Source organism: Varanus komodoensis, unplaced genomic scaffold, assembly GCF_004798865.1.
Source record: "Varanus komodoensis strain SLA01 unplaced genomic scaffold, ASM479886v1 scaffold10, whole genome shotgun sequence".
In the NCBI taxonomy this organism is placed as follows: domain Eukaryota; kingdom Metazoa; phylum Chordata; class Lepidosauria; order Squamata; family Varanidae; genus Varanus; species Varanus komodoensis.
The window spans coordinates 19974068-19995083 of record NW_025335269.1 but is presented as its reverse complement, the minus strand read 5'-3'; the positions used below and the strand labels follow the sequence as shown (position 1 = coordinate 19995083).

The following is a 21016-nucleotide window of genomic DNA, read 5'->3' as shown; positions in this document are numbered from 1 at the left end:
CAGGGAAAAGGAGGCATGTCATTTACGGAACTCCAGAGGACCAAATTAGGATCCCTGGAGGACTCAGTGTGGCCCCCAGGTCTGAAGTTCTGCACTCTTGGTCTGTGTGAACACACTGCATAGAAAACTGGTCTGCAGATCACTTTTTAAAGCTCTAGATCATATGACTGGTAGTAGTACAGCTAAGCCAACAATGGGTGTATTGTATTTTAATAATTAACAACTGGACGATTAAATATTTGGAAATCCCAGATGAATAAATCTGTTTTATGGTTTTTTTCCCTAAAAGTTTGCAGGAGCTTGTTTAAGCTACATTCTTCTATGCAGAGCAGAAGTCCTCATTATTTGGGACACAACTGAAAAGGCTTACATCAGGTCACAGCAACCTCCTACCATGACCAAATATCAAACAGGGCCCGGCCCCAGTAACAGTTCTCAGTTCTCATGGTCAAGGACCCATATTTAGGCACAGTGGTTGCTTTGCTTCAGAAGAGGCGCTGTGGGAAAGCAAGAACCCTGACTCTGGGCATGATGCTTATTCAGGGGTTTGATCCAATAATGGAGCACATGCTCCCTGCCACAATCGGCATATTTCAATATGCTTTGGGACGAGCCAGCAAGATAGTTCACCAAGTGTTTGCAGCAATGCTGTGGGAAGCTACCGTTTGATAAATAAGCTGACATATTTCTGAGTGATAGAAAAGGTTCCATCATGCAGCCAGGCTTCAAAATCATCTTGGGAGGGTTCAGATTCTCACTTCCATTTTGCAGGACACCACTGGTTAGGGTGGCAAATGTCGGTCAGGATGGATCCACAAATTAAACATTCAAGTTTACGTAGTTTAACACAATCAGTTTAACGATACAAATATTCAGCAAGACTATGAAGTGCAGTTCAGGTTCAGGAGAGCATAAGAACCAAGCTAGATCGGACCAAGGGCCTCTCTAGTCCAGCAAGCCAGATCTGAATGCAGTAGCACCCTCCTGCTCATGTTCCCCAGCAACTGGCATACAGAGACGTGCTACCACGGCTACTGGGGGTGCTGAGAATGCAGCCGTCATGGCTAGTATTCTCCACTCAGCTTGAAGGAACAGCCACCCATTGCATTTCCCACTATGAGCTGAGCTGAATTCATAAACCTTGTTCTGCTAGACATCAGATGTCTGTCTTTCTTTCTAGCGTGGCTCCCACCGATAGCATAAGACTTCAAACAGCTGGTTAGATTAATCCTTTTGAGTTGTGAGATGTGTGTGTATTTCCATTTTCACAGTCTGCACTTTGTTCTAAGACCTTCTAGCCCGCTGTCCAATGGCATTAGCTGCAGTAAGAGATCTTCCTAGCACTCACAGTTATGCAATTGGCAATTCTTCTCATCTTGTCATCTTGCTGAATGTATTGATGTTGCTCATTTTATGAAGGGCTTTTTCCCTCTTTCCATAGATGTCATTTTCAATCATCATCCCTGATTGTTCCTGGAGTTACACAAATAACAGCAGCGGAGCAAGATAAATTAATTTTTCATGGCACTGGCTTTTTCTTTGGAAGAATGTAGTTCACCTCTTGCCTTTTTCTTAATAAGGGATAATATATGTTCCATTTAGGGCTGACAGTTTACATTTTGTCTTCATTAACTAAGATAGTTTTAATAGACTGTAGCATTATCACCATAGAGATTGATCAGAGCTGGTCTGTAGAGAATACATTTTCTGCCCTTTTTGTATGGTTGTCTTGAAGAGTGGATGGTAGAAGATGCTCTGTCATTCAGGAAATATCAGCTGATATCTGTCATGTTAAAAGGTTGTAAAATGCTGTGCATGTATGAGAAAAACAGGAAGAAAGAGAAAGGGGGATAGAGGCTCTTTAAGCACCATTTTGGGATGCATTTTATAGCATAATCCTAGCCATGTCTCCTCAAAAGTAAGTCAACTGATTGCAACTGGAATGTGCTTTAATAGGCACTGGGATGATACCAAGACTGTACTGTTATGCACCTAACAGTATAACCTTGGTGGGATTTACTTTAGTACCAACACACACAGTACTGGATCTTGAGTAAATCTTGAGATCAGATAAAAGCAGGAAGAGCAGAGAGCAAGAAGAATATGAAGACCAAGGAACTGGAGACACCTATCTTCCAAGGGCACAATGAGACCAAGCACAGAACTATACATTATATTAGGAAACGTAGATTTCTAGCCCCATGTGTGTTAGTCATTGGAAACGCAGAACTGGCTGTTTTCAAAAGGTGGGTGAGAAAAGAAGCTTCTTTCCTACTCTGCCACTTCCTCTAACCTGTCAATTTCCTCTTGTAGATGCTTTATCTCAGAACCCCAGCCAGGGAATTTCCAATTTCAGATTCCACTTGGGTAAAGAGGAGACGATCATATGGAGAATGTACAAGGCAGGAAAGAATTAAGCACCGCATCTACCTCATGCTGTTCCTGCATTCAGCAAGCACAGTCACCCTGAGCTGATAGAATTGCTGGAAAAGATCATACTTGGAGCTGGCTGTGATGCTGATGCAGTGGTCCAACCACTTTCGTCTTTGTTCAGATTATACTTACTCTGTTGCCACATACCTCCCCAGAATGAGTGGTTTTTTGCTGGTTGCATTTTGGCCAATCAGTCAAAATGTCTATTGTGCATATCTTGCTAAAATGCGCAAAATATGCAAGAGAACCACGTGATCTTGAAATATATAAAGAGTGAACTTAGGCCTTTGTGTTATGGTCCTTTAGTAAGTTGCTTAACCTCTGTGATTTGCCATCTGTAAAATGTGTTGACAGGAAAGTCATAAAAATGTGTACTGGAGAACTATTTGGGATCATTGGAAGGAAGTGGTTTGCAAAGCATTGTTGTGTTATAATTACATTGAGAAGGAACACTGCAATGAATGTTTGCTTCACTGGATTTCAATCATTAGTATGCATGGAAATTTAGTGGCCTTTCGTTCTGTCCAAAGATTTGAAGACATTGCTGCAAATGTTTGTTCCAAACTCACCACATCAGTGATGGCACCATTCTCAAATGTTCCATGGAGTGAAAATGTAGTCCAGTAGGAAGCAAGAAGGCCAGCACACCGACTTCCAAATAATGGGCAGTAACCAGTGGGATGCACTGGACTTACACTATTGATGATAGTAAGTGAGCTCTAGTGCAGTGCCAACAGCATTATTTGTTTGTTTGCTTATTATATTTATATCCCACCTTTCTCTCATTGTGGAAGATGGCTAAATGCAGTTCCCAGGTGGTCTGCTCTCCAAGCATAGGCCAGTTCCAAACCTGCTTAGTTTCAACATGACAGATATCTTATGTGCCTTCAGACCATATTCTGGTTATAACTGTTGCTGCAAGTTCAGTGGAACTTAAGGTAATTATGTGTCGTATCACAGCCTCAAGCAAATTTTCAAGCCACATTTTGGGGAAAATAACTATAGAATGGCAAACAGTTCATTAAATATGCATACATTTGCACAAAACTAATTTATTTTTGTGTTTTCTAAATAACAGTTCTAGTTGTGAAGTTTTTGAGAATCTTTTCTGCCTTACTGATTTTAATCTATTTAAATGTCCCTGTCGGACATTGTTACTAATATCCTAGGACAGACTTCTCCAACATGGCACCCTCCAGATGTTTCAGATGTCAGTTCTCATCAGACTCAAACAGCATTGCCTATGGTTAGGAATGCTGGAACATCCAATCCAAAACATCTGGTGAACATCAGGTTGCATAAAACAGGATTGACTTTGAAGGTCATTTACAGTTTTTAGGTGCACAACAAAAATGTGATGTGTGACTGAATTGTATCAGCCTTTTCTGTGTAAACATGCAGGGGATTGCACCAAAAATAAATTTGTTAGACTTTAAGGTGTCACAAGTCATACATTCACACACTGAAAGAAACAGGATTAGAACAGGGTGGATGTGAACCATCCCACCATGTCTGCTTGTAAAACTCTTGGGACATCAGCATGCAAGTTGGAGAGGGGGGCCTTTCTCACTCTTTGTTTCAGAGCTGAGAAGTCCAGCTCACCTCTGGATTTATGTCAACAGGAGAGGAGACAGTGGAGGGCACCAGATAAATCCTATTTCCCATCCTAAAGTTATTCAGTATTATTTTATTTACAAGATTTATACACTGTTCCATACTTGGTATCAAGACTTCAGAGCACTGAGCAATTGGAAGTAGTACAGAGAAGAGCAACAAAAAGGATTGAGAGCTAGAGCAACTTCTTATGAGGAGTGGCTAAAACAACAGAAACTGTTCAGCTTAGATAAAAGGCAAGGAAGGGGGGATATGAGAGAGGTGTTTAAAAACATCCATAGTGTGGAGAAACTGGAGAGAGAGACATTTTTCTCCCTCCCCCAGAGTCATCCCATGAAGCTGATTGGTGGCAGTTTTGTGACAACATGTTACTATATCTGTGTTGTTAGTCACTCATATATCCAACTTCAGTACCTCTGATAACCAAAAACCTGCAATCTGGCCTAACCTTATTGATTTTATTTTTTCCCCTTTTTTGACAAGACTGAAACAATTTCACTTGTCTTCTGCATCTCTTTCTAAACTGTATTTCCTGCCATGAAGTGTGAAAATGGTTAATGAGAGATGACTGTGTACAGAGTCCCTTCTTGACACCAAAGTACCTTTTCCTTGTTAAAAGAAAGGGGAAAGGAATGAAGTGAATGAAAAATGTATTATGATATGACCTCAATAGGACACTTCCTTATCCAACTTAAGCCCGTCAACTTTCTGTACCAGCTTCCTCTCAGGAATTTGAGCTTCTCAGGACTGAATAAGTAGTTAATAAAATACTTATGTGCTAGTGAAATACTGGAGGGGAAATTAAAGTGAGCTGCAATAATGAATACTTGAATGTAATTTTCTGTTTAAGATGCAGCTGAATATTTGACTGTCAGGCTTCTACATAATGTGTCTTGCTTTTTATTTCCACCCAAGATATTGTAGGCTCAACATATATTTTCTTACTAGAAAATTTCAGACTACATTTACTGCAGCTATGTGTTGGTTAGGGAAGTCTGCCTTTTGTGGCTAAAGGTGTTAATGCAGGCTCCAGCCACACAGATGTATTAAGATTGATTGATTGATAGAATACAACATTAAATAACCACAGAGGTTCACACCCCTCTGGTCGCTTAATGTGCACTACACATTTCAGGGATTTAGGTTTTATGGTCCTGGCACAGTAGTGCTGATGGAGTGATGGAAAGATGCATGTCTATCCTTTTTTATTATTTGAGGTCATCCCATTTCTGTAGCATCAGTCTTCATTGGAGCATGCCAAATCAAGGATTATATGAAGGGTGTATTACTTCTTGTATTTCTACAGCAAAAGAACTGTTACCCTCTCCAGCTGCTTCCACTCCATTAATGTGGGCCTGCAGTAGCTCTGTAGGAGAGAATCCTGTGGGAAGGCTCATAGCCCTAGCCTGTCTTTTAAAGCTGTACCTCCTGCATGGTTCGTACATTGTAGTAGCACTGGAAGGATACTGCTTCCATGATGTAAGAACTGACCCTCAGAGGAGGAAAACAGAAAAAGAATAATTCTATAGAAGAAATGCATTGGCTATCAAATCATATCAGGCAAGAAAAAGAAAAGAAATGTATTGGATTCTTTCTTCCATCAGTGTTGAATTCATGCTAGTTATTGTTTTAATATAACCATCATCAGCATGTTACTGCACATTCCAAGAGTTGTACAAGATTGGAATGATGTAGATGTTAACAGCTCATCTAACCAGTTTTGAAAGCTAGAGCAGTGAAGCATTTTAAATAACCTGAAACTAAACAGATGGCATCATGACACTTCCTCCCTCCTTCCTCTATCTTCTTGCAAGTTCCGAGAGCTCCATCTCTACCATATTCCTCTGGCTATCTTGTGATCTTGATACCAACTAGGTAAATCAACACCTGTATCACAGCCTATGGCTTAATGATGCAAAAGGCGTTCATTTAAAATCTGACACCATTTTCACCTGTGAATGTATTACCACTTAAACTCTTGCAAGAGAAAATCAAAGATTCAAGCCCAATGGGGGAGAAAAATTGCACTTGCATGTAGCCAATTCACCTGGCTTGTCTGCCATGCATAACTAACTTACCATAAATCAAACCATTTGAAATTATAACCACTTTTCATTCCAATACCCTCCTGGATAAGAATTAAGGGGAAAAAACAAGCCAAGCACATTGAAATCACACCCACACACTTCAACACTATTTTCAGCATTCACTGGAGAAGCTGACACAACAAATTAATGAAACTTATCTAATATACGTGTAAGGTAGTACTTTTCTTGTGCTTTTCTTGTGGCCCATAAACTTGGGAAGGTTATCATATGTTGTACTGAATGGATTTTACCAGAAGAATGGCAATATTGAGAGTCGGCAGGTAGTGTACAGAACTTTCCCAATGTCCAGAATTCAGGGTAGTTTCCTGAAGTCCTTATTGCCTTCAGTTTCTTGGGAGAAGCACCAGAGACAATTGCTTTGATGAGCCTTTCTTCAAGCATATTAAAGAAGATCTGCTTTTGTAGTAAGGATCAAAACTGTTTGCTTTATTGAAGCAGCTTCACCCCAGCAGGGGCCCAATGAAGACCTTCTTGGACCCACTCCTCTTTACCATTAAAACCTGCTGGTTCACTTTGGCCCAGAGAATAGTAGAATAGAGCATATAGAGAATAGCTTCCACTGCCTACTTGTTGATTGCTTTTCTGCCAGGCAAGCAAGTAGTGGCAGCAGCTGGTGAAAAAACTAGTAACACAGGGTGGCCCACTGAGGATGCTTTGTCCTAGGACTCTCCAAGACCAGGAGTCAACAGTGATTATCCAACTCTACTATTCTATGATTCTGTGTTCAGTATGAATATTGAGCCAACCCCTATGAAGTATTTGGTTTTACTTACACTAAGCAAGCATACTTTGATCATTAGGAATTCCCATGTTTGCTGGAAACTGTCCTTGTAATTGCACAATCAATCTCTGTGTGAATAGATTGGGAGAAATACACAATGGATTCAATTAAGTTTAGATTTCTATGAATGCAGTTTACAGATTCCACAGCTAACTGGCTTTTTATGAGTCACATGAATTCCATGGCTGGTTCTCACTTGGGGGAGGGGGGAATTTTTGCTAATGCCTATTTACTCATTGTGCAAGTACACAAGTGTGCATTGTACTAATATGAATCCATGCAAGCTGAATAACATTATGGTTCAAAAAGTATATTGATTCTGTCAGTAAGTGTTCAAAGGAACAAAAGATACCAGGCAACCAATGAGGCACAAATGTGACAAATTTAATAGATCCGTCTGGTGTGTGAATATGCTGTTTCTGTTTCAGAATGGTCTTGCAACTTTTATTCTTTCTTCTCTCCACAGATAATGAAGAAAATGAGCAACATCTATGAATCAGCAGCCAACACCTTGGGAATCTTTAGCAGCCCTTGCCTGACCAAGGTAGAATTGAGAGTTGCATGCAAAGGCATTTCGGACAGGGATGCCCTTTCCAAGCCAGATCCTTGTGTCATCCTGAAAATGCAGTCTCATGGACAGTGGTTTGAGGTAGGTATCTGTTCAGGGTACATTGGAAGCTTCTTTTCCAGGATGATTTGATGCCCTACTAAAAATCATACCCATTGCTGCCATTCTGAGATCTCTCATAATTTGAAGCTATGAGCTTTTTCTGAGCTGTAGTCCAGGAAGGTCATTTTGAAAGGGTGGCTACACTAAGGCTTAGCACCCATTTGGGCATGAGGGTTGAGCCTCTTTCAGTCCAAGGGCTGAATTCCTTTGCGAAGTAGCTGCTGAATTGATATTCCAGTGGTGGGCAGTGCCAAAGGTAAAAGGGGTGGAGCCTCAGGACCAAGAATCCCAGCATGTTTTAGGTTAAAGCTAATTTAATCAATTTTACTGCCTGAGGAATGCTGGGAATTACAGGACTTTTTTGTTCAAACATGCATAGCACTGCAGTGTAAAGGTATTCCCTGACTACTAAATCTTGATTATCGTGGTGTACATTTGGCTATGCAGACATGAAGAAAAACACAGTAAGGATAGGTGGATTTGTCAGTTTCAATTTCTCATGCGTTCATTAAAAATAAGGCTTTTCTTTCTCAAATATGTAGAACTCTGCAAATGTTGGTGAACTCTATAAAAAAAAGGACCAAAACATTTTTTATTCATCTGTACTAGGCAAATATGGGTGCAGCTGTTCCCAGCATGGAGAAGATCATGGTGTTACCTTCTTGCCATCTTTATAGCTGTTAAAGATGAGGAGCTTGTCAGGAAAAAGAAGTGGCAACCATAATTAAGTACCATCCCCAGTCAGCTCCTCCTAAGCAATGCCTCCTTACTCAAAGGATGGGGACTCTTAAATGGCCAAATGTCTGTCTCGAGGACAGGAGCTTCTTGGCTTGGTGGTCTCCAGTCCCATGTACTACAAGTGCCATTGGATAGATGTGGCATTGAAGGAGGCACCTGGCTCCTCAGATGCAAGGGGGCCTGCTTCAGCATCAAGAGCATGATCCAGCAGGGCTATTCCACCTCCGCCTTGAAATTCAAGACCTAGCTTATGATAGCAGTGGTGCAGTGGAGCGAGGGTTCACAAGGAGGTCATACAAGCCCATTTTTATTAGCTGGGATGCTGATGTCATATGTTAAGCCCCTCAAAGTTCCCTCTTCCCTCTGAGCTTCACTGAAATCCTCATACCAGCTAAGGGAACATTATTTTTTCCCAATCACAATATATTGATCTATGTTGCATTGCAAAATATTTTGGGGTGGTTTGATCTGCATGGGTAGTTCGGACACATTAGCTCTACAAAAGATCTGATACTAGTGGAGAATATTGCCAGAACTGGTTTGTTGATACCAGCCAATGCAGTTGCCAGAGCTTCTGGACTTTTCTTGAGGAGCTGCCTGTGAGGACTGTCATGATGAGTGCCTGAATTTCAGAATGCACCACTCCATCAGTGGTTGATGGCTCCTAATGCTGGCTTTGAAGACTGAGCAAGTCCATGGTTCCTATTCCATAGGACTTCCTGTGCATGGGCACTTTCATTCTCTGTGAGTTACACTGACGGCACCCCTTCAAAATCTGTGCATCTTATGTCTCCTTCGCTCCTGAGAACAACTTCAAAGGGGACATATTTCTGTGCAGTTCAGAAGACTTAGCAGTATTCACCCAAGCCAAATCAATACTTGGGTTCATATCACTCTCAAGGTGCGATTGGCTCCAATTTTAAACTGAAAAAAGGCCTTTAGTCTGCCTAATCTTGCATCAGATTGTACCCTTTAAGACTCTTGGATGTTCAGGGTTCCATTACATGTGATTGGAAGAAAAAAAAGTTTAACATTGAATTTATCGAGACAGCTCCAATTTCCCCTATTTATGCAGATTGGATGGGCAGGAAGATTGTGGGTGGTGATAATTGTCCAGTCTATCATATAGAGCAATTAATTATCATTACATATTTATTTATTTATAATATTTTCATGGTACCCTTCCACAGAAGCCACCACAAGTTAAAATAATACAGCAGTACTGTTGCAGAGACCTAAAAATCAGCATTTTATATCCTTTTCCCCCCACAAGAAATAGTCTCAGCATTGCCATCTGTGAGATCACAAAAGTGTAAAATGACCTTTAAGTTGGAAATAATTTTAGATTAACAGGATTAAAAATAAAACCAACCAAACAGATTAATCACTGACAATAATTAAAGCTTTTTCTGTTGTTACATAAGGTCACTCCCTTAAAAGCACATTAATTATGGAAACAAAATTCACAGCAAAAATTTCCCTTTAGCAGGAGAGTGGCTTTGACATCAACAATATGTCTGTCTTACAAACAGGCATAAATGGTTCTTATAACCAACATTTCAACAACAGCCCACACTCAGCCCATACTCAAACCTTGACTGTGGGTAGTTGTGTTGTTGGAACATAGCCCATGGATCTGTTCCAGATATGACTAAGTCTGGATTGAACCCCAGGTCAATGTTTCCTGGAGCTGATAAGAGCTACACTGGAAATTCTCAAGCAAATACTCCTAATTTCAATTTGCCAATGTATATTCTTAATTTTAAACTGTCCTTATCATAGAGTCTCCTGGATTTAGGCCAAGATATAAAAGTATTGAATATCACAGAATGACATTTTCTTATAAACCATCAGTTGTATTCTGCTTCAGAGGCATAATCCATGCCTCTCAGCTGTAAAGAGTCCATGAGGCAGAATGAGGCATGTGCGAGCAATTTGATCTTTGTGAATTCCTGTAGAGAATTACCTGATCCAAAGCTCTCAGACTAATCTGTGCCTCAGAATTTATCAATCTGCTCCACTGCATGCTTCTCCAAATATTGCAACATCATTCGCAGCAACTTGGATGTACTGAATTATGAATTTAAATTATTCTGAGATGAAACACACACTTTAAAAATATATTGAAATCTGTATTTGCAGAGAGATTTTGAAAATTGCTGTTCATAGCAGCAAAGGTGCAAAATTATAGGCAAATGATCCAGAAGTAGGTTGTCCATCTCTGAACCTACTGACTCTATTTATATCAGGACTGTACCTGACAACAGATTTTGGATGCTATTAAAGAGTGGCAAATACAGTATGAAAAGCTGCCCTATTGGTAAGATCCTTTCAGAGCCAAGTTTGCATTATAGCTAAATATCTCTCAGATTTGACCTTAGGTCTGAGGATGGCTAACTTGACATATTTGATTATACCTTCTCCCAAAGGAGGTTGGTGGCCCCCAAATTAATGAGGCAGTGGATCCATTCCCAGTGGCTATCTTAACTTTTCTGGAGATATTCATGGTGCTGAAGCTATTTTGTGAGCCAAGTGTGAATTTCAGTACTGTGGATAGCTCTTTTAAAGTTCAGACAAACCCAGAGAGGAGACACTGCTCCACTGACTTTGGAGCCAGCAGCTTCCAGTGCCTCTTCCCTAGCGCATTAAATCTGTTTTTCAGCATCTCTATCCACCAGTCTTCAGGAAAGCAACACCTGCCTTGTTCCACGGGTTCCTACAGTCTAGACTCCCAGTTCTTACTCTGCCCATCCTCAAAGGTCCTTTCCCCTCCCATGCTTGGACTGGCTGCTCAGCCCCAGCATCTCACCATCACCCATTTCTGGAATGCCTTAGCCATCTTCCAATGGAGCAGTGTCAGGAGACATACTGACTACAACTGCACTCCTGCATAATACCCACAATCAGTTATTCTATTTATATCAGGACTGGGCAGCTTCTGCTCTTGGTGTTGGACTGCAACTCCCATCAGCCCAAACCAGAATAGCCAGTCATGAGGGACAATGGGAGTTGCAGTCCAGCAACATTTGTGCAGCCACAAGTTGCCCATCCCTGATTTGCCGATGATGATGATGATGATGATGGAGGACATCATTTGGATTCTCCCTCTCTAGTAAGACAAGCTTATAGCTCAGTGTTTTCCATATAAGTCACCACCTCTATAGGAGGACTGGGGAAGACTATCACTTGAAGACAGGGACCTTGAGGGCCAAATTCAATTCCATATTAGCTCTTACCACATGCAGGTGGTGGGTGGTGCCAAAGACAAAATGGGCAGGGTCAAAATAGCCCGCAAAACCCCTCACTTGAAGTGTTTCCCCACTCAGCTGCAGAGCTTAGGCCCAGCCACAGACTCTCAGCCTGAGTTACCTCACAAGGTTATTGTTGTGAGGGTATGATTGAGAGACTGAGAGGAGGAGAACTATGTAAGGTGCCTTGAGTTCCTTGAAAGAAAAAAGTTGGGACATAAATATCATTAATATAATATAATAACTAACTAAGCCTTGGGAGAGGCATTTCAAACCCTTTAAAGGGGGCGGGATGCACAAAAAGCCGGAAAATCACTAATTGCTAGTCCATGGATGAGCCACTGCCTCCATGTGGGCAGCATTTGGCCCATGGGCCTAAGGTTCTACACCCCTCCCTGAAATCTTGGAGAACGCCTGCAAAAGTAGGTAATACTGGGCTTAAAATGACTGGTGATCCTACTGACTTGATGCAAGGCCATTTTATTTCAAGCCTTGTCAAGGGTAAATCAGATTCACCACCACTGTTTCATTTGTCCCTCCCCAGGCACATCAGGACCATGGATAGCTCCTTAGACTTTCAGGGTAAAACCCAGGGTGGATACTTTACTGGCATTGGAACCCCCAGTTTCTATTGAGTTTTCAGCATGGGCTTCCTTCTGCATGGCAGACAAGTAATTCTGGCAGAAGCTTGTGCTACATTCTTATCCTAGCATTCAAGCAGCACTGGGAAATGAGTCAAGCCACAGCATGCCTGGAGCTCACGTTTTGTGCTGTCAACAGTGCAGGTGGAATGCCACCGAAAGACATGATAGTTTCAGAAACTGAAGGGGGAAGGTGGACAGAGATGAGTACGTTTCCCTGCAGTGATTTGCTATCAGGCGCAGGTTACCTTGTTACCTCTTCAAGTTGTTCTGGCTGCTCTGATTATTTTTCAGACATAGCACAGGTTATTATTAAACTGTGTTCAGGGAATAATATGCATGAAACAGCACAAGCAAGAACCACAAGGGAAAAGCATAAGAATGACAGTGTTCCACCTACAAAATGAAAATATGCTGTTATAGGATCACAGGCACAACTCTGAGCTGGACCTGGAAACGCACAGTGGGGTTTTCACTGTTGTGAGTTTTCATGATACTGGTGGGGGTGAGCATGCCCCCAGTAAATTGCTTTAGGAGCAGGGTAGGGCACAATCCTAGGATGGCTGGGGAAGCCTGGAAGCTGCAGCACTCTTTTCCGAGCCATTTTGGCCTGGGGAGGCAATGGAGGAGATTGCAAGACCAGAGATTCTGCTTTGACTGTGACCCTCCAGAGCCTCAAGTTCCTTTCAGGGTGCACTTTAAGCCTCAGCATCCAGGCAGAAAAGACACCATGGAACAAACTGGAAGTCACCCTTGCCCTGCTTGGGGATTCACAAAAAGGAGTCCCAAAAAGGATACAGAACTGCATAATATCTGCTTATGCTAATTTGTAACTAGAGATGCAAATTTAAAGGAAAATGCCATAACTTAAATAGAAATGCATCACATCTGAATGTAGTAGGGTAGACTGCATGTTCACTCAGCTGCTGTCCAGGTATTAAGGGTGATGGGAAACTCTGTGACCCCTGAACTCTCTCCTCCCTCTTAGTTCTTTTTCTTTAAACTGGGCTTGAACTGGGCAGTCCTCTGATTAGGGGACACCTCCAAATAGAGGACTGTAGTTGGCAACCACAGTGCTAACAGGCCAGGCTTGCCTCAGTGCTGCTCACGGGAATTTGAACAGGAGCATCTGCCCATGTTCCTCACAGAATCTCTATCTGTGGATGGCTTAGTAGGGAGAATGTGGGTGGAGGGGAAGGTGGAAGCAAGAGAAGCCAAGGGAAGCACATGATAGGGCTGTTGGGAGATGCAGATGCCTTCATGGGCAAGCTCCCATGTTCTGGGACTGACCATTCAGGAGGATGGATCCAGAGAAGAGTCTGTGTTCCAATTAAGCTGATGATCTATATGTTTGAAAGAACCTCTCTTTGATAATAGGCTTCACGATCTATATGCCTGTTTGTCATTGTGTTTCTGATTCCAGAGATCAAATGGTTCTAAAGGAGGTCTTTCTACCTGCTTACCTGGGAGCACATCCCACTGAACTCAATGGAATCTAATAGACATGCCTATGATTGCATTGTAATATAGCCTTTCTGTGCCCACAGGGATGCCAAGTGTCCAACTTTAAAGAGGACCATCCTCTACATGAAAGTATCCTCTTTTTAAGGGGCAGCCTTTCCCAAATGCAGTGCTCTCCTGCTGTGACGGGTTATGGTTCCCATCAACCCAGTCATCAGGATCATTGGCCATGGGGGTGATGGGAGTTGCAGTCCAACACATCTGCAGGACTCTGGGTTGGGGAATGCTGGCCCACTCCAAACCTATTTTAAGGGAAGGGAGATCAGCCTGTGATCTGGACCTTGCACATGAGCAGTGAGCACCTGGACTGCAGGCTGAGCCAGCAGGTAGGACACCTGGCCACAGACTTCCCTGTATTTCTGCTTGAAAGATGGTAATTATGTTTACATTTGCATCTATACATATGAATAAGCATATGCACATTCTATGCAACTCTTTGCCAGATGATTCATAAGGGTGTAATGTTGTCAAAATTTCTCTGGCTGTGTTTATTCACTGTCAGCCTAAATGCAAAAGACCAAACAAGTGCCCTTGAGCTGCTTGACTGCTCCTCTGGCCCTCTGCTCTCCAGCCAAAAACTCTCCTCCTGTTTAATCAGCAGGGTGGCCTTGTGCCGCTTTTACAGTGAACACTCCTTTATTTGAAGGGCTGCCAGAGGACTGTCCCCTGTTTGAAAGGCTGCCTAATGCAAAACCAGTCTAAAGATAAATTATTATTGCTGTACTGTAGTTATACCCCACCTTTCTTTCTCTTAAAAGGTGGCTTACAAGGTTTTTCTCCTCTCCATTTTCTCACAACAGCCCTGTGAAGCAGGTTAGGCTGAGAGTCTGTGATTGGCCCAAAGTCACCCAGTGAGCTCCATAGCTGAGCAAGGACTAGATCCCACATCTCCTGGGCCCAACACTTTCAGCACTCTGCCACACTGGCTCCCAATAAAGCACCGTGCAGAAGGAAGATGGATCCCAAAGTTGTGCACTCACAACCCCTGGCAGAAGAAGTCTTCTGGTATCAATCTGGTCCCTTTATTATTTCTTAATTTATTTATAGAACTTCTATGCCGCCCCATTTGCCGAAGCCTCGGGGCGGCTCACAATCATAAATAAATAACATAGTATAAAACAGTATAATTTAACAGTATAATTTAAGTCGCCCTGGCCAAAGAATAAAACAAATAAATAATATTAACAATTAAAATAACGTTTGAGATGTAAAATAACGTTTATAATGAGATGTATGATATTCCTACTGAAATTTTATTATCTTGATTTGCATCTATATGTGTAAATTGGCTTTTGCAAATATTATGCACATAGGTGTCTTCTATTTTGGTGATGCATTTCCTTTTTTGGCCATTCATAAGTGTCCACCTGTGCCCCAGGCTCAAGCATCTTGTGATCTACCAGCCAATCCCAAAGCCACCTATAAAGGTCTTCCTAACTGCTTGATAAATGCTTTGTAGACCTCTTGCATTTTTTCTGTTGCCTGGGTCCAAAGGAAAAAAAAAATGGGGAGCCCTGACTGCCCAGTGAAAGGCTAAGTTGAGCCTCCCATATCATAGGTTGGTTATCTGCCTTTTATGCTCCAGCCAGGATAAACCAGATCTTACACCCTGTGCAAAAGAATTCTGTAAACAAGTGCAATCTATTTCTTCATATTAGCCCTGCAATGCCGCCTATAGATTAATTCCTATTTGTAGACAGATATCCATATCCTATCCATTTTGTAGGACAAAGCAAGGTGGTGCCCTGAGGAGCAAACTTTTTGCACAAGTGCTTATCTCGATATGTGAATTCAAAACGGCCTCCTGGAATGACCAAAAGAACCCCCCCTCCCAAACCCCCATGACTTTCCTTTTCTTAAAACACACACCAGAGTAATGACAGTGGGTTTCCATGCCTTTCAAAATGTTACTTGTCGGGAAAATAGGTTTTCTGTCCATTAGCTCACAGCCTGCAGGTGTTGCCACATTAAATCAAATGTCTTCTCAAAATAGGCCTTTTAATGCAAGCACACCACGGGATACTTAGCACTCGGTGTCTGATTGAAATGACAGGTTTTTCAAATGTCACAGGAATAGCCCTGGCCGCGCCTCTCAGTTTTGCTCTCCACCCCCACCTTGGCTCTCTGCAAAGATGTCACCTGTGTCAGAGCCCTGCGCATATATATCTCACACCTCTTCCACAGAGCTGATGGAAGTATGTATGGAATGCCCATATAGTCTCCCATGTGGGCACTGATCAAACCTGTGGCTTCTGACACATTTGTTTGTCATGCCACCATCAGAGGAATCCCAGAGACAGACCACTCATGTCAGGGTCACCTGGGTCCTCATAAAAGAGGATAGTCTGCCCCTGCAATGGGAGGTTCCACCTTTGAGGGGAGGCTGGGCACCCACCTAGCCCCTGAGAGCATTGCCACTCCAAGAGACAGGCAAAGGTGGCTGTACTCCTCCTGAAGGATCAGGTTCATATTCTGGGGTGCTCTTGGGTCCAGCATTGCCACTAGAGGCACAGGGAGACTTTTATCAGCTTGGGTTGATATACCAGCTGTGACCTTATCTGTATAAAGATAGTGCAGCTACTTATGGAGGCTCTGGCAACCTCCCTTCTGTATTATTATAATACATTGCATGTAGAGCTTCCTTTGAAAATGGTGTGGGAGACTTCTTCGGGGCTAAAATTGGGTCCCAGGATGGCTAACACATTGGACAATGTGATCATATTGCACCGATCCTTTCCCATCTGTACTGGTTCAGTATATGCCTGGGCCAAATGCAACATTCATTATTAACATTCAAAGCCTTGAACAGCTTGGGACCAGGTTACCTGAAGGATTGTCTTCTCCCATATATACCTGCCCAGAACCTAGGTTTGTCCTTGGTAGTCCTTCTGCCAAAGGAAGTAGTAGATAGCTTTTTTTCTCTTGTGGTACCTTGGTTGTAGAATAAGCTTCTGAAAGAAACTCACCTACTATCTACATTGTACTTTTTTAGGGTCCAGGTGAAGACCTTATTTTTCCAGGCATTTTAGTCTTTCAGTTTCTGTAACTTTGAACCTGAATTTTAAATCATTGCTTCTAGGTTTTGTTTTGGTTTTTCCTTTTAGTTAAAGCTGCGGTTTTATATTTCATATTCGCTTTGCGGTTATAATTGTTGTGAACTACCTAGAGAGCTTTGGCTATTGGGCAATATAGAAATATAACTGCAAGAAGGGTTGCTTTGAGAAGAAGTGCTTGATTACAAAGGAACACTCCTCAAGAGGAAATGGCTCCTTGGGAGTAAGCCCTCCTCTTTTTCCAGAAAATTTGTAATGCATTGCAGCTGAGCCCTGGGTGAGGCTTAGGAAGCTCAACTATTTAAGTCTTCAGGTGCAGTCTCTCCAGTTCTGTAACAACATTGTTCTTTCAGCTCCAGTGCCTTGTACCTTATTTGTTTGACTCTACTTTTGAACTGTAAATTGTATCTGACAGCTTAACTGTGCTCAATGGAAACTTTTGTGCTTAATCATTTGCCTGTTTTGTTGCCTTGCTTTGGATTTATTCTAATTCTTAATCTGATCCAGCCTTAGCAGCACTTTGTTGTATCATGGTTTAAAAAACATGTCTTGAGCCCATGTATGGACCCTGTCTTTTGGTGGGACCATTACCCCTCTAAATTGTACAGTTTAATTGCCTTACCCCCAACATTCCCTGGTTTCCAGACCTGCCTATATGGAACTGCAGATAATTTAATTTAATTTAATTTAATTTAATTTAATTTAATTTAAACATTTCTATGCCTTCTGTTGCAACAAGCCTCAGGATGGCTTACAAACAATAAAAATAATGGTATAAAATGCAGTTAAAACATTCAATAATAGCACAGCATAAACAACAATTCATAACTAAAGAAAAAGGAAAGGAAAAAAGAAAATGCAACTGTATAAGATTATTAAAATCATTAATATTAATTATTAAAAGGGTGGTTAAATAAAAAGGTCTTTACCTGGTGCCAAAAGGGGTAGAGATACGGTGCCAGGCAGACCTCTCTGGGGAGCATATTCCATAGTTTGGGCACCACTGCAGAAAAGGCCCTCCAGGTAGTTACCCTCCATACCTCCTTCAAAGAGGGTTCCCGGAATAAGGCCTCCCCTGCCGATCTTAAGGGGTGTGAGGGCATATGGGGAGGAAACGTTCCTTCAGATATCCTGGTCCCAAACCATTTAGGGCTTTATAGGTTATCAGCACCTTGAATTGAGCCCAGACATCAACTGGGAGCCAGTGAAGCTGATAGAGGACCGGTTGATATGAGAATAATGGCCGGCTCCCATCAGCAACCTGGCAGCGCTTCTTTGTACCAATTGAAGTATCTGGACCATTTTCAAGGGCAGCCCCATGTAGAGCACCTTATAATAATCCAACCGAGAAGTTACCAGCACATGTGTCACCATTGCTAGGCAGAGCTCGTCCAGGTAAGGATGCAGCTGATGGATCAGCTAAAGCTGAAAGAAAGTGCTCCTCACCACTGCCATCACCTGGGCCTCCAGGGACAGCACTGGGTTGAGGAGCACTCCTAGGCCGCGGGCTCTGTCCTTTAGAGGGAGTGCAAGCCCGTCCAGGGCAGGACCAAAATCATTTACCTGAAAGCCCCAACCGCCCACCAAAAGGACCTCCATCTTATCTGTTTGTTGGCCCTCATCCAGCCCATTGCCTCGGCCAGGCACCAGTTCAGGACAGCCGCTGCCTCACCTGGATTAGATGTAAATGAGTAGAGCTGGATGTCATCAGCATACTGATGAGTCCGCAGCCCAAACCTCCTGATAACCTCTCCCCGCGGTTTCATGTAGATGTTAAAAAGCATGAGGGACAAAATAGAGTCTTGCGGTACTCCATGGCAAAGCTTCCATGGTGCAGAGCTATAGTCCCCTAGCACCACCTGCTGGAATCGACTGGCCAGATAGGAGCAGGATTACTGCCATGCAGAGCCTCCAGCTCCCAACCCAATGAGCCTATCCAGAAGAATACCATGGTTGATGGTATCGAAAGCTGCTGAGAGGTCCAGGAGAACCAACAGGAATGCACTCCCCCTGTTCTCTCTCTGCACAGGTCATCATACAGGGCAACCAAGGCAGATTCAGTAACCGAGTCTGAAACCGGACTGAAATGGCTCCAAATAATCCATTTCATCCAAGAGTGCCTGGAGTTGTCCCACCACCACCTGCGCAAACACCTTGCTCAAGAACGAAATGTTGGCCACCACTCTATAATTAGCAGCCCCCTCTGGGTTTAGGAATGCCTTCTTCAGGACAGGCATGATCACCGCCTCCTTTAAAGGGGCAGGGACTGGCCCTCCTTCAGAGAGGTGTTGATAACCTCCTGCACCCATGGACCAATCCCGTGGCTGGCTTTCATAAGTACCCAGTAAGGGCAAGGGTCGAGTAAACAGGTGGTTGGGCATACCTGCCCAAGCATCTTGTCCACTTCCTTAGGCCACAACAACTGAAACTCATCCAACAATGATGGACCAGACAGCACTCTGGATGCCTCCTGTTATGGAATCAAATCAATTGTGGAGTCCAGCTCATGACGAATCTGAGCTATTTTCTCCTTAAAGTGCTGGGCAAAGTTGTCACAGTGGGCTGCTGAGGGTGTCACCACATCTTTATTTTAGTCAGCATATGTAAGGCCATGCACCACTCAAAAAAGCTCCCCTGGATGGCACTATGAGGAGGCAATGGAAATGGAGAAGAATTGCCTCTTCGCTGCCCTCACCGCCACAGTATAGACTCTATAATGAACACATAAGTGTGTTCTGTCAGATTCGTCCCGTGATTTTCTCCACCTGCGCTCTAATCGTCTCCTAGGCTGCTTCATTGCCTGCAACTCAGGAGTATACCATGGTGCTGAGCAGGCTCTGCTAGATGGAGAGGACACTTAGGAGCGATTGTGTCAATTCCCCATTCCACAAATTGACCAGGGTATCAACAGGAGCACCAGCTTTATCCACCAGAAAAACCCCTAGAGCCCTCAGGAATCCATCTGGATCTATAAGACTCCGGGGCAGAACATCTTAATGTGGTCCGCACCCTTCCAGAGGGAGAGATCAGCCCTGAGCTCAAACTTCACGAGGAAATGATGTGACCATGACAATGGAGTTAAGGTCGAGTTCCTCACTTCCAGATCACCCTCTTCCTCCCCCTTCCTGCCCCTTATTTTCAGTGTAAATGGCACTGAATGGCACTGCAGATTCGGTGCAGCCCTTTCCCACAGCAAACATCCAGTATGGACAAGCTATTAAGAGAGACCTCCAAGTCCTCAAGCTCTTCAAGTGAAACATAGCAAGTAGTGTTCTAATGAAATGATCTCTTTGAACATACATTTAAAAAAATCAGCCTTTCTGTTGACCAGTGGGTCTGTCTGAAGAAATATGGGGTTGGATCCAGGATCTGCCTTCTGCAAAAGGAAGGGGCATCCATGTGTCATGAAGAGGCAGTGGTTTGTTTTGTTTCAGAATGCGAAGAACATGCTAATGGGTAAAGGCTAAATACTGTATTTGGTGAGAATCAATTAACAGCATGGAAAAGCAAAATATAATAATTGAAACAAGAAACTCCATAAACTTATATTCCTATAGTTGCTGAGAATCCCATAAAAACAGGGTCTTGGAAAGTGATTGCCTGGTCTTATGCAGCCCCTTTTCAGATTGGCCTGCCATGACATCCCATCTTGGGAGTCTTTCTGGAATTCTCATACATTATACTCACATTAACCCCCGCCCTATCCTGCCTGTAGTCCAATGACTTTGGCAGTAAATGTTTGGCAGTAAACCAGCATGGATAGTTCCATGCCAGCAACTCTTCTAACTATTGGCTAAAGTTAATATCTGACCAAAGCCTTAATTACTAGCTCTTGACTGCAAGAAGAGGATAGCTAACCTCTCAAACATAGGCTCAATGAGGTGTCGGCACAAATGAAGCAATTGTTGTACAATACTAATTTCTCTGAATAACGGTTGTCTTCTGTGTTTCCACTACATTTCTGTAAGAGGAAGGGTTCTACCCAATGCTTGATGAGCCCATCACACGCACGCACACACGCGCACACACACACGCGCGCGCACACACACAAACCATTTATCACCTCATTGATCAGGGTCTCCTGACTCTTAGTGTACCATTTTCAGGGGTCTGGAGGGGCTTCTGTGAGAAGGAGAGGTGGGAAGCCCTCTGTCAGCACAGTTTATCAAATGTAAATCTAGATGTCACCAAGGAATCTGTAAATGTAGC

At 42.9% G+C, this 21016-nt stretch overlaps 1 protein-coding gene across 1 annotated transcript in view; it reads left to right on the top strand.

Moving 5' to 3' along the window:
• The first annotated feature begins 3065 nt into the window (after positions 1-3065).
• Positions 3066-21016, top strand: part of CPNE4 (copine 4) — a 135195-nt gene continuing 117244 nt past the window's right edge. Inside the window, exons 1-2 of the mRNA XM_044419163.1 lie at positions 3066-3141; positions 7403-7585. Coding sequence (XP_044275098.1) covers positions 3136-3141; positions 7403-7585 — 189 coding nt within the window. The 5' untranslated portion in view covers positions 3066-3135. The remainder of the gene's footprint in view (positions 3142-7402; positions 7586-21016) is intronic.